This window comes from Ovis aries, chromosome 6, assembly GCF_016772045.2.
Source record: "Ovis aries strain OAR_USU_Benz2616 breed Rambouillet chromosome 6, ARS-UI_Ramb_v3.0, whole genome shotgun sequence".
Classification (NCBI taxonomy): domain Eukaryota; kingdom Metazoa; phylum Chordata; class Mammalia; order Artiodactyla; family Bovidae; genus Ovis; species Ovis aries.
In genome coordinates, this window is record NC_056059.1 from 68,438,343 (window position 1) to 68,457,627 (window position 19,285).

Sequence of the window (19,285 nt, forward strand, 5' to 3'; positions counted from 1 at the left end):
ATGCTTGGCCTCTCCAGGGCTGTGTTTCGTGATTCTTGGAAGAAGCGACAGCAGCTGTTGGGGAAGGGAACATTTATCTCCAGGCTCTTGCGATGGTTCTTAAAGAAGGCACAGCTCTTATTTTATTTTGGCCCTGCCGTGTTACTTGGGGGGGGGGGGGGGTGTCTTAGTTCCCTGACCAGGGATTGAACCCATACCTCAGGCAGTGAAAGTACAGAGTACTAACCACTGGACTGCCAGGAAATTCCCAACTCTTGTTTTAATTGACTGTTTTATTTTTTGTCTTGTTCCAGCATGTGGGTTTAAGGTTACCTCTGATGAATTAAGCTTATAGAGCATTTAAGCTAAACAAAACCAAACCAAAAAAGTATGTTAGCCTTGTAGCTAACTGCATAGAACTGATGATGGGCTGGAAAAATACCTCTGGGCTGACTAAGTGAAGGGGTGAAGGCTGTCCCTGAGTAATAGAAGAGAACTACCTTTGAGTTTACAACCTTTGAAGATTATCCTCATTCTTGTTACTTCTGATTATGTTTCAGCAGCACAGTTCAAATAAGCAGTGATTCCACAATATGTGCGTATTATCTTGTGGCATATGATGCCCCTTAGCAGCGCGGCACTATCACTCTGTGACAACCTCATTCTTGTATGTGGTACACAGGAAAGCTGGGGGAAATGGGCTGAATGATGTGGCTGCTCTTCGAAGTCTCAGGCCAAGCCTGTTGCTTCACATCTTTGTTGGAACAGAGCTGTCTGCAGATGACCTTGTTAAGTGGCCACTAGATGGCAATGTATGGTTCAGACAGGGTGACTCAGCGGCCTGGATCCCTGGTGGGGGTTAGTCCACGGGCTCTATGGGACCAGGCCCCTTTTAAAGCAGATTAAACTCTTTATTTGGAGAAGGAAATGGCAACCCACTCCAGTATTCTTGCCTGGAGAATCCTGTAGACAGAGGAACCTGGTGAGCTACAGTCCGTGGGGTCGCAACGAGTTGGACACGACTAAACGACTAATACTGGCACTAAACTCTTTATTGACAGCATCATCTCTAACCTCTCTTTAATAGACACATGAAGTGAAAGTTTACTTTGGGCATTTTACGTGTGACTCTCCAGGCCAGCTCTTGCAGTGTCAGGACATCTTTGCCAGTGCTGGCTGGACTTACTCCCCAGCTTGCTGTAGAACTCCACGTTCACCTTGCAGCTGCGTAATATTCTTTCAGCTATGCAGTGGTTCCTGCTCTAGAATCTGCTGAAACAAGCAGCTACTCTTCTTCCTTTCATTGGGCAGAACTAAACTAAACCAACTGGCCCAAATCTGGCCACTTTCCGGTGGTTTTGGTCCTTAACCTTTTTTCCAAATGAAGAGGGGAATTCCAGCCTTAGGTGTTTTGGGGTTAGCTGTTTCCCTTCTCTTTACTCCTCCCCCATATTACTACTTATAAAATATTACTCATATATCTGTGGTAAGAAAATCAAAACGTAGAGCAGAGAGCCCAATACACAGTAAGCTCTGCTCCTACTCCTGCTTCGCAGGTTCCCACGTACTGCCTTCTCATGCATCCTTCTAGCCTCCATGAACCCTATGGATTCTGGCACTAACTGTCTAACTAGCTATCCCTCAGTGTCTCCCCTCCTCCCCCCCATCCCTCACCTTGTTCCACAGAGATTCGGAGTAGGCTTTTCAAGATGGAAGCCTGATCATGGTAACCTCATGATAGGAGGTAGCTTCTGTTGTTCTAGGTATTCAAAAAAAAACCCCAAACAAACAAACAAACCCACTGTGGACCACAAAAACTTTATGGTCTGGCCCTACTTCTCTTTCAGTTTTTTTTTTGGACCATGTTCCCTTTTACCCTACCCAGTCTAGTCACATGATTTTCTTTTAGTCTTTAGGTTTGGCATGCTGCTAGACCTTTATGCATACTATCCCTTTAATCTCGAAGGTCCTCCTCTCCAAAAACATCTATTTTCCATTTATCTTTCAGCTCTCACCCTACAAGTCAGTTCCTTAAAGAAGCCTTTTCTGACTTCTAAAGTTAGCCTAATTTTAATCTTTTTTTAGTTTTCAAAGAAGTCAAGGATATTCTAAATTCTTGTAAACTCAGAAGTGAAACATTTACTGTAACTTTTGACTTTTAGATATTGTATCATCTCAGTAGATCATGGGAAGCTTTTTGTAGATGGCTACAAAAAATTGCAGAAATTTCACAATTTTAGTGCTGAAAATAAATCAGTGTGTTCTATAATGAACTATATTTTGGTTTAATAAAGTATGTAAAATCATTGCATTGTTAATACTTGTAATATGTATTATCTGTACTTGGTAGGAGGTAAAAGCTCTATAGGGAAACACAAAGAAACACATCCAGCATAGAAAATCTTTAATATTGCCAGTGAAAATGATGACTCTTGGTTCTCAATTTTAAAGGCTAGTATTAGGAACAGAAAGTTAGCTTGTAAAAATAGCCAAATAGTCTACTTAGGAAAAAGACTGTGATGCTACTTAAGAAAAAGACCCTGATGCTAGGAAAGATTGAAGGCAGGAGGAGAAGGGGATGACAGAGGCCGAGGTGGTTGGATGGCATCACTGACTCAATGGACACGAGTTTGAGCAAGCTCCGGGAGGTGGTGAAGGATAGGGAAGCCTGGTGTGCTGCAGTCCATGGGGTTGCAAAGAGTCGAACATAACAGAGTGACTGAATGAGGAAAATAAAGTGTGTCATCTGTGAAAACAGGTTGTCATCACCAGGGCTTCCTGGAGAAATAACTGATTTCAAGTCTAGGGCAGAGAGAGTAGTACAAGGTGAACTAGAATATCTTGTGTCAGAAAGCAAGGATGCGCTCAGAGACTGATGGTGGGGACATGTCAGAATGACACTGGAGGGACAGTTGTGCACCATAAAGAATGAGGACAGTAACAGATTATAACCCTGAGTAAAAGGCAAAAGTCCTTTAGTCCAAAACTAAGAAAGGTGGTGAGTGGAACTTTATAGAAAAGTTCCGGCCTGTAAGTGTAAAAGCATGATAGAATTAGAAAAATCACCATTTTGCATCCTCAAATGTAAAACTGATTTAGGCAGGGATCATAGCAGATGCTGAACCCACCTGGTGATAGGTTGTTGAGGGACAGGATTGTCAGTCTCAAGGTATCATCCTCGAGGTTACACACCATTTAGAGGGGCCAAGAGTACCTTTAAGTAGAGATGGGCGGGTACTACCTTCACCAAATGAGTCATCTTAGTATCACCAGTAATGGAACGGACTGTCCTCGTGGGAGGAGAAGCACATAGCATGGAGTGTTCTTACCATGAGTGCTTAATCTAAATGTAATCATAGGGAAATTATCTGACAAACTGAGATTCTGCAAAACAACTATCTGGTCCCTTCAAAAATGAGATTGTCAAGAAAGACAGAAAAAAGGCAGGATACCTTCTAGAGACTAAGGAGATAGACACCTGGGAGCAGTGCATAAGCCGTGATTGGATCTCTGATGGCAGATAGGAGCTGGGGGAAAATTGGGACATCTGCACGTGAGTCATATGCGAGCTAAGAAAGCTAACATTTCTGGGATATTAAGAGTGATGATGGCATTGAGGCATTTAGGAGTAAAGTGGCATTATGTTGGCAACTTACTTTGAAAAGGCACAGAAAAAAGTGCTTGTGTGAGAGAGCACAGATGGGACAGTGTTCATGGTGGACCCAGGGAATGGGCACGTGGGTGCTTATTTACAGGACCTTCAGCTTTTCCGTACATTCAAAATTTCTTGAAAAGCATAGGAAAAAAAGCTCATCGTGGACGTGTTCCAACTCCAGCGTTTTTATTGTCTTTTGGGATTGTGTTTTATATTACTGCCCCACGTCAGAAAAAACTCCGGTTATAATTTGCCTTTATTCTGTTTTTCTAGATGTGATACAACAGAAAAACTCAGAAATACTTTGGATTACTTAAGATCATTATTAAATGATTCTACAAACTTTAAACTTATTTACAGATATGCATTTGACTTTGCACGGGTGAGTCCTCTGGATCCTATCCAGATGTTTCTCTCTCTCTCCCCCCTCCCCCCTTTCACTGCCTTTTGAGGTTTGTTTTACATGCTACAGCAAGGAAGTTGAGTAAGCTACTCCCAGGATGCTAGTTAGACTTTCTCTCTACACATAGGCTTTCTACCCGAGCTGAGTCTGGGCAAGAATGTAGTATGTCAACAAAAAGCTCTAGTGACAGGCCTTTAATAGCCATGTGATTGGCTTAGAAGTAATTGTAAATGGGTATATCATAGACATTGTTCTAAACAGCTCTTAGGTAAGCTTGGAAAAGCTTTTCCTTCTCACGAAACAGCAAACGTTCGCCCATTGAGTTTTCTGGAATAAGGTAGTCAGGTCGAAGCCGGTTTCACTTGGGGTGCTGGATCAAACCTGAAAATCATTTGAATTGCAAATGTAAGCTAATTTCAATGGATAGGATTCAAATGTAGTTTCTAGTCATCATTTTGAAAAATGATCATCTTGTTTGTCACACAGTGAACCAGGCCAAGTTTGGGACGGTGGTTCTACTAGAGTGAAACAAAGCTGTATTTTTCAGCCTGGTCACCACAGGTAGTGAGTAAATCCTGAGGCACCAGTTGGCATTGTGTTCATTCACTGTCCATGGCCCGAACATAACGATTATACTGTATTGCAGGACGGTAATTTTCTGTTCTGTTTGTGTGTTTGGTGGGTTCAGGTGATTAGGCTTTCTTGACTGATGATTTTTTTTAATGATTTCTTTTTTTTAAGCAGAGAACTCAGTTAACAGTTCTTTTTTTTCCTTACCACCATGTGGATCTTTTCACTTTTTCTTCGCTTTGGCTCTGTTAGTTTAGCCAAAAATTTATTTGCTGTCGAGATCTGGTGCACCTACAGCACAGCAGTAAGTTCAGTGTGGTGTCCTCACGTGTGAATTTTTGCAGCCTCAGATAAAATTAGGACACGCATGAAAATGTATAGATGTTAGAAGTGATACGGTCAAACTCAGATGCAGTGTTTCACTCAATCGCATTTGTATAATTATATCTAGAAGCTGTTGATCAGATGCTTTTAGAGTAGATGCATAGTTTCCAGGATTAAATGTTTTCCTTCTCAAGATTTTTTTCCTCCCTGAGTCAGCGGTGTCCTATCATATGGGTGAAGTTTTGTTTAGAAGCATCTTGCCTTTTCACCAGAACAACTGTATTTTCTAACTTCCTTGTTTGGAAGTGAAATTTCCCCACATATCCACTACTTTATAACTGGGTCCAGTTTTCCTCCAACCCGGTTGTCTGTCCCTTCTCGGTCGGGCACAGAGGCTCCTTCCGTTGCCTCTCTCTTGTGCCTCTGCTACATCCTGGGGGTTGAGGCTGTGCTCGTTGCCGGCACTGCCCCCGTAGCCTCTTGTCCACGCCCTCTCCCTTCTCACCAGGCACTCACACCAGCAGGGCTTGGTCCGTCTTCCCGCAGCCTTGGGCCACTTGTCCACCTTCAGCCATGAGCACCACCGCCTCCATGTGAATATAGCGCTTCAATCACCATGTGGACATCACAGTTGAGTGATGAATGGGATGGTTTCGTTCTCCTTCACCAAGGAGTAGGGTGAACTGGGGGCCCCTTGTTGCGCAGCAGTAGGTCCAGGACCACACTCGGGTTCTGGCTCCAGGTCCCATCTCCGGGTTCCCCCAGGCGGTTGCAGTCCAGTCCCATCCAGGCTTCCCCTTCCGCAAGATGCCTGTGCTCTGCTGACCGTGAACTAGCTGTTTGCTGAACCTGCCGCCTGCCCCTGCCTTGTGCTGTGCCAAGCGCTGTCTAAGCCTTGTCTGTATCCCTGCTGCTCGCTCCATCACCAGCTTCTGGGCCAAGCTGCCTGGCTCCACCGTCACATAGGATCATCACTTACATGGCCCTCGTGTCCCGCTAGCTTGGCCTGGGAGTTTGGGTTCAGGCCTGCATTTTTTCTGACAGTTTAAGGGCTGCGTGTTTTCTTTCTTCCTATGTCTGGTAGCAGCCTGCAAAAATCTTTGCCTTTTAAGGAGAGTATCAATAAATATCAGTGAATTAAGCCCCATTATGTAAAGCCCCATTATGTAAAGCCCCATTATGTAATGCTGAATAACAGCCACATCATTACCAAATAGATTCAGTTCAGCTAAAATATGCCCTAAGATGAATTTGTTACTGAATTTGTTTTATTTAGCTGTATCCCACAAGTTTTGAGGTGTTAAATATTCATTTGCATTCAGTTCAAAATATTTTCCTGTTTCCCTTGTGATTGTTTTGGGACCCATTGATTATGTAGAAGTGTGTTGTGTTATTTGCCAACTACTAGGATTTTTCCAAATAATCTATCATTAATTCTGCCATGGTCAGAGAACATGCTTTGTATAGTCTCAGTCCACTAACAGGTATGGAGGTTTGATTTATGGCCTGAAATGCGACCAAATGGGTCTGCTGTGATGAATATTTTATGTGTGCCTGCAAAGAATGACTATTCTGTTGCTGTTCAGTAGAATGTTTTATAAATGTCAATTAGGTCAAGTGGTTGGTAGGATTGGTCAGGTCTTCTGTATCCTAATTGATTTCTGCCTACTGTTCTATTATTTGCTGAGAGACAAATATTGGACTCTGACTGTAATTACTTCTGTTGTTTGTGTCTTTTCTCGTTTCACCGTATTTCAAGGCTTCAGACTAGATTTAGATACATGTAGTATTGTTATGTCCTCTTGAAGAACTGACCTTTTAGCATTATGAAATGTTTCTCTTTATCTCTGATAATATTCTTTGTTCTGAAGTCTACTTTGTCTGATAGAAATATAGCCGTTTCTGCTTTTAAGTAAAGTCTATGTGATATGTCTTTTTTCATCCTCTATAAACCTATTTGTGTCTTTATATTTAAAGTGGGTTTCTTTTAGGTAGCATAGGCATAGTTGGGGCTGCCAGTATATGTCCTGAGATACTTAAACCATTTGCATTTAATGTGTTTATTGATATGGTTAAGTTTACACCTCCTGTATTGCTGTTCGTTTCCCTTTTTGTTCCGTCTATGTTTATTTCTTTTTTCCTCTTTTCATGACTCCTTTTGGATTTTTTTAGACTCTGTTTTTATCATTCCATTTCACCATTGTCTTATTATCTGTATCTCTGTGTTATTTTTTGTGATTAATCAGGCTTTACAGCACACATCTTTAAATTCTGTCTATCTTCCACTAATTATACCACTTCACGTATAACGTTAGAGCCTTTGTGGCAGGACACGTTCATTTTGCCCTTCCGTGCTTGTGGCTGCTGTGTCACACATTTTACTTACACATGTGTGCACATCTCACGATATGTTGCTTTAGTCTCTTCAGGCTGCTTAGCAAAGTCCCAGAGACTCAGAAGCTTATAAATAACAGAAATTTATTTCTCACAGTTTAGGAGGCTGCAAAGTCCAAGCTCATAGTGCTAGCAGGGTAGGTGTGTCTCTGCTGTAACCTCACATGGTGGAAGGGAGGAGGGAGCTCCCTGCAGTCTTTGTTTTAGTGGAGTTCCTCCACAGTCATGCGGGCCCTGCCTCTTATTACCATCATTTGGAAGGGGGGAACACAAACATTCAGTTCATAGCATATATTGATATAGTTTTTGCTTTAAATAAGCAAAAAAAAAATTTTTTTTTTAAAGCAACTTTATAAAAGTTTATTTATTTGACTTCACTGGGTGTTAGTCGCAGCATGCAGGACCTTTAGTTGCGGCATATGGGCTTTTAGCTGTAGCATATGGGATCTGGTTCCCTGACCAGGGGTTGGACCCGGGCCCCTACATTGAGGAGCACAGAGTCTTAGCCGCTGGACCACCAGGGAAAAATGTCTTTTATATTCACCCAGAGATATACCACTTGTCTGTGCTTCCTTCCCTTTGTGTGGATCCAGATTCCTACCTGGTATCATTTATCTTCTGCCTAAAGAATTTCCTTCAGCATTGCTCATAGTACAGATTTTCTGGTGATGAGTTTCTAAGCTTTTATTTTGCCTTCAATTTAGAAGGTACTTATCTAGATAAAAGATTTCTAGATTGACCATTTTTTTCTTTTAGTGCTTTAATGCTAGCTCTCATTGTCTTCTGTCTTGTGCAGTTCCTGATGATACGTCTGATGTCATTCATAATTCCTTTGAACATAGTGTCTTGTTTTGTTCTCTCTGGTTGCTTTTATTCTCTTTTCACTGATTTTCAGCAAGTTGACTATGGTGTGCCTCAACATAATTTCCTTATGTTTACTCTGATTAGGATTTGTTGAGTTTTTAGGCCTTTGAACTGAAACAGTTTGTATTAAATTGGGAAATTTCTCAGCTGTTATTTCTTCAAATAGCTCTCCTGTTCTCCCTCTCTCTTCCTTGGGGGACTACAGTTATACTTGTGTTAGATGCTGGATCCTGTCACACAAGCTGCTGATGCTGTGTTATGGTTTTTTTTGTTTTTGTTTTCTCTTTTTGTTTCCCTTTGGGTAATATTTATTACTGTATCTTCTAATACTAATCTTTTCTTCTGCTCACTGCAGCTGGTATATTTTCATTTCAGATGCTGTATTTTTCATCTCTAGAAATTCTGTTTGTGACTTTTTATATCCATTTCTCTCATCATGATAATATTTTCTTATACCATCTTAAACTTCTCAGATGTGTTTATGACAGGTGTTTTAACAGCATTGTGTTGTGGTTCTGTCATATCCGTCATGCCTTTATCTCTTTCTTTGGTTAAAATTTTTATCTTAGTTATGGGTCATATTTTACTGTTTCTCTGCATTCCTGATAGGGTTTTTTTTTTTTTTCTGTTTTTTAATTGGATGCTGATTGTTTTTTGTTGTTGTTTGCTTGAGTTTGTTGTATTCCTTTAACTAAAATTTTTTTCCTGGTATGTATTTAAGTTACTTGGAATCATGTTGTTCCTCTGAAAGGACTGGTCCAGAGCAGCCTCAGTCTAGGGATGACGTAGCCCTACCAGGAAGACAACACCCTCCTGAGGATTCCACCCAAGGCCCTGTGTATTTTGAGAATTTCCGACTGTGCCTGGTGGGAATTCAGGCTGTTCCCAGCCATGTGTGGGCTCTGGGAATTTCTGCAAGTTCTTCTGCAATGTTTCTTTCCCTAGACTCAGGCGGTTTCCTCTCACATGTGCACAGACAAGTCCTCAGCCAGCAACTGGGGGACAGTGTGGGTCCCCAGGCCTCTCTGTGCAGTTCTACCTCGCTGGTGTTTTGTCCCACAAATTATATGCCTCCTCGAAATCCACAAACTGTCTTTTCCAGCCTAGTGAGTTGGGGTCCCAGTGGGCTGGGTTTGGGTTCCCCCTTCTCTTGATGTAGCCTGGAAACCACCTCCACACAGTATGCTGGTGTCACTGGGGGGCTCATTTCTTTTTCTCAAAGGCCACACAATAGCATTTGCTAAATTTTCTGAATTACCCTTTAACCCACTCCAGTATTCTTGGGGCTTCCCTGGTGGCTCTGCCTGCAATGCAGGAGACCCTGGTACAATCCTTGGGTTGGGAAGATCCCCTGGTGGGGAGGCTATGGCAACCCACTCCAGTATTCTTGCTTGGAGAATCCCCATGGACAAAGGAGCCTGGTGGGCTACAATCCATGGGGTCACAAAGAGTCAGACACAACTGAGCAACTTACACTTTGACTTCACCTTTTAATATACCTGGGAAGAAACTATAGTATAATACCAGGAAAAGATAAAATGCCCATGTTTAACATCTCTCCACCAAAATTATAGTCCTAAGGATATGCTTGTTTTCCCCCTCAGCTTAGAACCTTGTAACCAATTAAAAATAGCACTTGATTGTAAAGTTATATTATTTTTCTCCTAAGTTTACTTTGACTTGAGCTTACATATAGTCTTACAGATGTCAGAGAATCATGACACTTTAGAGTTGAAAGAAACTATGGAGGACCTGGGTTCAGTCTTGTCACTGTGCGGATGGTGAGACTGAGGGCCAGAGAGGAGGGGACAGCATGAGGGCCTGAGCTCTGTCCCCAGGCCACACCACCTTCCTGACTCAAACTGCCACCCCGTCCTGTGGTGTCTTGTTCCAGGAAGGTGGGGGGATAGAGACTTGGGCTGAAATGGCCATTTCTTCTGCAAGTGGAATTTTGCCTTGAATATTTTTATGCTTAGTGTTTTTTCCCCTAATATAAATTTTATTATATAAACATATGTTGTATGGATTCCTATTCCTTTAAAAGGACCTAGTGAGAATAAGATGGGACAAAGAAATGAGATAAAAGACTAAATAGAGTGGTTTTTTTGGTTGCTCTGATGCTAGTTCTTATATATCAGTTAAATTTGCTTTTTCTGTATCCTCTGGGGCAAAGACAAGGTACTGTGCTGAAAGCCATAGAGGGAGTTGCCTCTTGGGGTTCTGAGAAGGGTGAATGTTGGGCTGAGTGAGGCGCTGAGAAGAACAGCATCTTAGCCTGGCTGAGAGTTGACACCATGAATTGATGACCCACTGAGGAGGTCTTCCAGCAGCACATCCCACAGCCTAGGTGCAGGAAGGCGAGAATGACAGGGAGGACTGAGTGAAGTTTCTAGGCTCGGTGGAGAGATGGGAGCTGAGTGGAGCCCTTCTGAGTGACTGAGGCACAGAGGCTTCTGGATGGGTAGAAGGGGGGTTTTGGCGGGGTAAAAGAGAAGAAGGGCAGTGAACAAGAGAAGGATGGGAGATTTCTTTAGGGGCGAGTCCTGGCTTTTCAGCCCTTGCAGTGAAGCTTTAAGAAGTTGTATCACAGGGTTTTGTGGAGGCAGAAGGTACTAGTGGGAATCCCGCCTTCTTGAGAGGTGATCTTGCGATGGTTGATCGGTTGTTAGAAATTAGTCCTCACAGCCTGTCCTGTGATACACCCAACTTTTCCAACTGCCTGTGGTTTTATTTAGTTTTTGAGGTGTTTCAGGAAGGTGCTAAGAGGTCACATGTTAGAGCTAATGTCTAAGTCACTTCCATTTAGTGGAATGGTTGTGGATGTTACTCATAGAATTTGCTGAGGAAGATTTTGTTGGGTCTTAATGTTCAACACCCTGTTACCAGAGAACTCTGTCTAACTTTAACCTGAGATCTGCTGTGACCATTTGATTCATTTCCTCTTCTAACTTGAGTCAGTTCTTATTTCTTAACCAATGTGTTTGTCTGATTTCCCTCTCCACACAACCTGCAACACACCAGACATACACGGACACACACTCCTCTCGACTTCTTATACTTTAATTGTAAATTATGAGGAAAACAGAAGGCGGACATGGGTGAGGACAGAAGTAGAAGAAAATATGGTCATTTAATCCCAGGTTCGTTACTGTGAACATCTTGTTGGCTTTACCTTTAAGGTTACCCTTTGGTTATTGCCTGAATTTGCTCAGCAGTTGTTTGTAAAGTAAATTGAACTCTGAAGAGCTGAGAAGGAGGCAAGTGGGTACAAGATGAAATGCTCAGGTCTGGAATCAGACTCTTGGTTCAAGACCCAGCTCTTATCGACAGTCATTTAACTCTTGTGCCTCAGTTTCCTTATTGATAAATTGGGGATTATAATAATGCCTCGTAATAGGCATATGATAATAGCCTCTCTTATTATTTTAATATTGAGTATAAGGCACTTAAAACCGTTGCTGGTTCAGTTCTCAATAAAAGTTAGCCATAAAATTAGAAATAGTGGTTAAATTTTTCTTCATTGACATTACTTAGGTGCTTGTAACCCCCTAGTGGCTCAGACAGTAAAGAATCTGCCTGCAACACAGGAGACATGGGTTCAATCCCTGGGTCGGGAAGATCCCCTGGAGAAGGAAATGGCGACCCACTCCAGTATTCTTGCCTGGAGAATTCCATGGACAGAGGACCCTGGCAGACTACAGTCCGTGGGGTCACAGAGTTGGACACGACTAAGCAACTAACAAAAAGCAGAAGATATTAAGAAGAGGTGGTAAGAATACACAGAAGAACTGTACAAAAAACATCTTTATGACCAAGATAATCACGATGGTGTGATCACTCACCTAGAGCCAGACATCCTGGAATGTGAAGTCAAGTGGCCTTTAGGAAGCATCACTACGAACAAAGCTAGTGGAGGCGATGGAATTCCAGTTGAGGTATTTCAAATGCTGAAAGATGATGCTATGAAAGTGCTGCACTCAATATGCCAGCAAATTTGGAAAACTCAACAGTGGCCACAGGACTGGAAAAGGTCAGTTTTCATTCCAATCCCAAAGAAAGGCAATGCCAAAGAATGCTCAAACTACCACACAATTGCACTCATCTCACATGCTAGTAAAGTAATGCTCAAAATTGTCCAAGCCAGGCTTCAGCAATATGTGAACTTCCAGATGTTCAAGCTCGTTTTAGAAAAGGCAGAGGAGCCAGAGATGAAATTGCCAACATCTGCTGGATCATGGAAAAAGCAAGAGAGTTCCAGAAAACATCTATTTCTGCTTTATTGACTGTGCCAAAGCCTTTGACTACGTGGATCACAATAAACTGTGGAAAATTCTGAAAGAGATGGGAATACCAGACCACCTGACCTGCCTTTTGAGAAACCTGTATGCAGGTCAGGAAGCAACAGTTAGAACTGGACATGGAACAACAGACTGGTTCCAAATAGGAAAAGGAGTCCATCAAGGCTGTATATTGTCACCCTGCTTATTTAACTTCTATGCAGAGTACATCATGAGAAGCACTGGGCTGGAAGAAGCACAAGCTGGAATCAAGATTGCCGGGAGAAATATCAATAACCTCAGATATGCAGATGACACCACCCTTATGGCAGAAAGTGAAGAGGAACTAAAGAGCCTCTTGATGAAAGTGAAAGAGGAGAGTGAAAAAGTTGGCTTAAAGCTCAACATTCAGGAAACAAAGATCATGGCATCTGGTCCCATCACTTCATGGGAAATAGATGGGGAAACAGTGGAAACAGTGTCAGACTTTATTTTTCTGGGCTCCAAAATCACTGGAGATGTTGATTGCAGCCATGAAATTAAAAGATGCTTACTCCTTGGAAGAAAAGTTATGACCAACCTAGATAGCGTATTAAAAAGGAAAGACATTACTTTGCCAACAAAGGTCCATCTAATCAAGGCTATGGTTTTTCCAGTGGTCACGTATGGATGTGAGAGTTGGACTGTAAAGAAAGCTGAGTGCCGAAGAATTGATGCTTTTGAAGTGTGGTGTTGGAGAAGACTCTTGAGAGTCCCTTGAACTGCAAGGAGATCCAACCAGTCCATTCTAAAGGAGATCAGTCCTGAGTGTTCTTTGGAAGGAATGATGCTAAAGCTGAAACTCCAGTACTTTGGCCACCTCATGCGAAGAGTTGACTCATTGGAAAAGACTCTGATGCTGGGAGGGATTGGGGGCAAGAAGAGAAGGGGATGACAGAGGATGAGATGGCTGGATGGCATCACTGACTCGATGGGCATGAGTTTGAGTGAACTCCGGGAGTTGGTGATGGACAGGGAGGCCTGGTGTGCTGCGATTCATGGGGTCGCAAAGAGTCGGACACGACTGAGCGACTGAACTGAACTGAACTGAGCCGAAGCGACTAACACGCACAAACCTCAGGTTTCAAATAATATCTTGTCTTCCAAGAGTACAGTAATAGAAGCTATACCAAATAAAATGACTGTGGAAAAGCTGTGCCAGTTGAAAGATCTTTTTTGTTTCTCTTTACGTTTTAAAGAAAGTGTCAGTAGTTGAGCTTAATTAAGTAATTGCCTTGCAAACGTTGTTTTTTGAGAACTATCCTGGGTGAATTCTCTAAGCATCTTGTTTTAGTTTTACTCTTTCCAGTGAGAGGGCACTCATGAGTTTTAAGACCTTTTCCTTGTTTCTAATGTGTAATTAAAAAAAAAAAAAACAACTCCCATTCAAAAAACTGATTTGCTGTGTTTTCAGCTTTGTAGACAACCACATTGATTCAAGTTCTTTAGCACTCTGTTTTTGCCTTATGTTTGTTGAATTGTGATAAGGAAGACTGCTTTGTCTCTTTATGTTTTGTAATCCCCATGGTTTCAAATAAAAATTCTGTGAATTGTATTACAGATCTTCAGTGACAGTCTTTTGATTTCACGTAAATTGTCACCAATTTCTTGGTTGTCACCATTTAATATGTTTGTGATCATGGGCACTTATATGTTGTTTCTTATATATTCTAGCCTCTCTCGAAATCTTATGGATGTCTTTTTTAACATTAAAGATATTTTTCTTTATAATTTTAGTAATTACGCATTCCCCTTTTTCAAATGCAAGTTTTTAAGCTATTAAAACTTTGGGAAAATTGGAAATTGGTCATCTGATAGAGATCTGTGACATAGCGTATCTGAATACCTAGATGTTTGGAGAATCATTTTTGTAATATTTATATTTACATATTTACAATTGATTAATTATTTTGTTTTAGTTTGTGTCACTTGTGCCATTTAAGAAAAAAAAAAAGCTCAACTTTCACATCTTACAGGAAGACCTCTATTTGAACAGTCTTACATAAACAAAAACACTATTTGTTTTCAAAGTTGAACGTCAAATCAGAACTTGATAAAACTTCATTATTCACTACATTAGTGGTTAGTAGTCTTTAGCTTGAGGAGTGCATTCTCGTTCCATATACGAAACATAGCTTTTTAGAATATTCTGAGTAGGATCCTTTGGTTTTACAGCTGCAAATAACATCTGTAACTGCTTTTAAAAATGTGTGTTTAAGGAAGACCACAAAGCAGACTCTAGTGGTGTATTGTAGGGGGTTAATAGATCTTTGGTGTGTGTGTGTGAAACCTGCTTGGTTCCTATTAGTATTTGATAGATACAATGAAAGTTGTTTGTTTTGTTGTCTTAGAAAAATGAAACTTCATGAAATCCATACCTGCACATTGTGGGTCAAGAGGTGGCAGGGAGAGCGGTTCTGCTGCTTTCCCCTTAGCCTTGATGGGCCTTTGTGGGTTCTGGTTGACACTGGACAGTCTGTCTCAAGGTACTTGCTGCTTAGATTCTGACCTTGAGATGCCGAAGTCTGCCTATTGCACCCTGATGCTCCACAAGCAGAATCACAGGGTCAGTGTTGACAGCATACTATTTGAATTTCCTTTGAAGGGCTTCTAGATGTTTTTAGCTGTATTCCTTGGATTTGTTAAGGTGACTTAAAAAAAAAAAAAAAAACAACACTCAGTGTTGATGGCTGCTTCATAGCATCCTGGGAGATTCAGTTCACTTAGTTGGGAACATCTTTGAGAATGCCATTAGGATCACTGTCAGAGAACCCCCGGGCGTGTCTCCATTTTGCTGTTTCGTGGATGTTTGCTCTGGGATCTCTCAGTTGTGCTGTCCCCAGGAATCTGCAGTGTTTGCAGTCATAGTCATTTGCACGTAGCCTCACCTCCCCCCACAGGCAACATTGGTGATCAGCGAGATGCCACTGTTCAGATTGCGAGTGCCTCCATAATATCTCTCTCTTGTTTGCTAGGCAGAAGATGGTGTTAGTGATTGCAAGCTGCTGGCTGGCACCCTGGCAGAGCAGGAGTGAGTGAGTGCTGTTCAGCTTTCCGGCCCTGTGAGTCTGATGCCTTCCCTCCATGTTTTGGCATCGCTGCCAAACACATGCATTGAAATCCTTCATGATCACCAGTTTGTCAGATGGTTGCACTGTTTCCAAGAGTCTGTCCAGGTCCTCTGTATCTTCTTTTCTGTCACCTTAGTGTATGTCCATTGTGATGGGGACGTGGATGGTATTGGAAGAAGGCACAGTGTGTATCAGGGCAAGACTGGCGACTTTAGGTCTAGTGAGTGACTGCAGGCTCCTCAGAGGGAGAGCATTTCCAGAGCGTCCATGCCCTCAGCCCAGCGTTGCCTGAGCTGTTGTTCAACTGGTGCCCGGTCCCGTGGTGCCGCGTGCGTTTCCAGCAGGTCCCTGGGTTTCTTCCATGGGACTGTGGAGGGTGCTTCATAGCGGGGAATGCTGCTGCTGCTGCACCCATGTGACAGGACAAGAGGAAGTCTGCTGTTTCCTTGCACAGTGCATTGCGGAAGCACGAGCCATGCAGTGCAACACCCCATGAGGCTCGGGGGCAGAAGCGGGGCCCCCACAGGGCGCCCTTCCCACTGTTGTCCTCTCCTCGGAGTGAGCCCTGCACCCCTGAGCAGGGCCATGCATGTGGCCAGGGGAGGGCAGGACAGGCTGCGGAGGGCAGGCCCCTCCTTGCCCTGAACTGTGGAGCCCGCCTCAGACTTCAGCTGTGTGGCCAGGACAGGGCCGGGTGACTGAGAGCCATCTGACCCGGCCTGTGGTTGCGTGGTCATCGTGCCGCACAACTGGGGCTAAAAGGCAGACCCGTCGCACATCTCCATTCTTGGCTATTGAGTGAGGCGCTTACGTTTGCTGTATTGTTTTAAGTCCTTTACTTTAAAATCAATGTCAGGGCCAGAAATTCTCCTTGTACTCAAGAGCACTTCACTGTTAGAATCCTTGAGGTAACAGTTTTATCAGGAGGTATGTGTGGCTGCATATGTGGCTGCCACGGGGTCATGCATCCTCCTTTAATCTGGTGAACATTGAGATTCCACTCCACATGAAACAGCCAGGCACTTTCTCCCTTTGTAGAAAGATACTTTTGCAAACTTTCTTTGAAACTAAGATACCATGACGAGGCTAGCTAGCATTTGATGTCTAAGGTTACCACTCAGGGTCCCAGGTCCTCTGTCCTTTTACATAGAAACTGCCCACTTTTTAGTTCCCAAATGGAATCTTGTAAGAAAGATCAGTGAGAAATTAGCATTCTTAATTGTAAATATCCGTAGAAGGAGCTTAATCTGCCCACATTCAGGTTTATGTAAATGTCTTTTCTGGATTCCTCATGCAATGTCGTCTTTCACTTGGCTGTTAGTTAGGGGTGTTCTGCTAGGAGATGTCGCATGCAGCAGATCTAAGGTAAGAAGCACTGTGGCTGGTAGACAGGTGGATATACTGCTTTCCCCCAGGGTGGGGGATGGAAGATTCTCCAGTGCCCCAGTGTTCATTATGAGCTCCACTGAACTCCATCATTTTTAGGTACAAAAAAAAACATTTACCAGTGAAATAAAATTGGTGGAAGAAAGATTTTTTTTCAAGGAAACCTGATTCCTAAGCATGAAATTTGAAACCTTTAAACTCTATTTAGTTAAGTTAAAGGTTTTGGGGATCAGTAATTATGATGTCGATAATAATCATAAATGTCAAACAGCTAGTGACTGAGTTATGGATTTTTATTTATCCCAAGAAATAATCACAGGTAACAATCATATCCCATGAAATAATCATAGATTAGGGTAATCATTTAATTGATATGAATCTTTCTCACAGTAAAACTCTATAGTACAAAACTGTTTAATCCTTCCATTATGTCTGACCACCTCTCCTCCCCCCTACCCTAGTCTTGATTCAGGGTTTTTATGGTGTATGATACAGGAGCTGTTTACTGATTCCTCACTGAAGTGAAATAGGAATTTGGATTGTTGAAACAGATTATTTGGGGGCACTTGGCTCATCCTTGTTTTTGTTTGTTAAACAGGAAAAGGACCAGCGAAGCCTAGACATAAACACTGCCAAGTGCATGTTGGGACTGTTACTAGGAAAAATCTGGCCCCTTTTTCCAGTTTTTCACCAGTTCTTAGAGGTACTAAATTGTTATTTTATGGAATGTATGTTTGCTTGCTTAGAACTACCAAGTGTGCTTTACTTGGTCCTTTTCTGTACTTTTCTGTTTGTCGTACTTCTCTGCCTGTAGGAACTGTGGCGACACACTTGCTGCCACTGAGCACATTCCCGAGTCCCGAGCGTCCCCACGTGTGCACTGCACACGCCCCTGGCCCCCCTGCAAATGCTCCAGACAGCGCAGCTCTGGCCTTTCCTCTCTCTTCCCCCTTTTGTTTGTGTTTAGATTTCCTGCTTTTTATAACGAGAGTGGGACAAGCTTTACCTTATTTTGTGGCTTTAGATGAAGCTCCACTTTGATGAAGTGAAGGTTAGAGAACAGCCATCCACTCTCTCACTAAGTTCAGTCTGTAACAAGTCCTTACCCACTCTCATCTCCAAGCAGCTTCAGTCTCAGTGGCCAGTTCCTTCATTTGGTATCTCCTGCAGTTTAAATTTTCTTCATGTTTGTGTTTGAAAGAACCCAGCACTTCCCTCCATTGTTATCGTTTGTTTGCTCTAAGTATTAATGAGAGAAATTCTGAGCTGCTGGTTATTAGGAACTGGCTCTGATGCCAATGTAATAATACTGTTAAGACCTGGAAGAACTTGAGCTGAAAGTCTGAGTTACTTGGGTTGTCATATATAGCCTCCTTCTTGCCCTCCAGTCCCCAAACCCCTTTAAAAATTGCTTTTTGCTTGAAAGGAAGAGGGTGTTGGATCTTGGAGAAATTCCTGGACTTTACCCTGACTCCAGCTTCACTCTTGAAATAATTTTCCTCACAACTTGTTGGTGTAATGGTCCAGAAAAACTTCTAACTGACAGGCTCCTTGGAGAACTGTTATTGAAATTTGCTTTTAACATTATTAACTGGGATTCCTGAAGAAAGGTATGAAAATAAGTTTTTAATATAAGAAGCACTTGTTTACATGACAGCCCATGTATACCAGTGATCTCTTCCAGCTTCTCTGACAATCCTCAAAAATGTTAGCTTTATTTGGAAAGTGAGTAGCAATGGGCTCCTGATCTCAGGAGGCTGGGAAGAATTTAAGGCTGGGTGTGAAGGTCCTTCTATAGCTAAAAGACTACAGCAGATTTGACTTCACACAGTTCCAGGAGCACCATCAACAGTGACTGGGTTTTGCTTTTAGTTGCTTAGAAAGTTACACTTATAGTCTGTGCTTTGTTCTCTCTCTCACACCAGTTTGCATTTTTCTTTTAAAAGGACCCAGTAATCCTTTCACTTGAGCTTTTCTTGTGTTTGCATCCTCCAAACCATTGGCTCAACTCTCTTTGCTTTTTATGTACTTGTTTTCCAGTGTTCCCGGTTTCAGTGGCAAAGATTTAAGAATTATCAGACTGGGTTTTATTTTTAGATTTTTATACAGGAATACTGTATTTTGAAATATGCATGTGTCCTTTTTCCTGTCTGGGAGGAAGAGAAAAACTATTTCATGGCTGTTCTTAGTCCTTTTATGATCAGACTCAAGTTTTTAATTATTAGAACAATAACTCTTCAGTGGCTGGACCACCTAGTCCTGAGACTGCTTGCAGCTCTTAGCAAGGTCTCGTTGAGTAAACCCACAGTGGCATGTGCCGTTA

The 19,285-nt window shown here is 42.3% G+C and overlaps 1 protein-coding gene across 20 annotated transcripts in view; it reads left to right on the forward strand.

Annotated features, from left to right (window-relative positions):
- Nucleotides 1-19,285, forward strand: part of DCUN1D4 (defective in cullin neddylation 1 domain containing 4) — a 74,774-nt gene that overhangs the window by 51,470 nt on the left and 4,019 nt on the right. For all 20 annotated transcript variants that reach the window (XM_060417098.1, XM_042251407.2, XM_042251408.2 and 17 more), the window contains 2 exons: nt 3,908-4,016; nt 17,561-17,665. In XM_060417098.1, the coding sequence (XP_060273081.1) occupies nt 3,908-4,016; nt 17,561-17,665 (214 nt within the window). The remainder of the gene's footprint in view (nt 1-3,907; nt 4,017-17,560; nt 17,666-19,285) is intronic.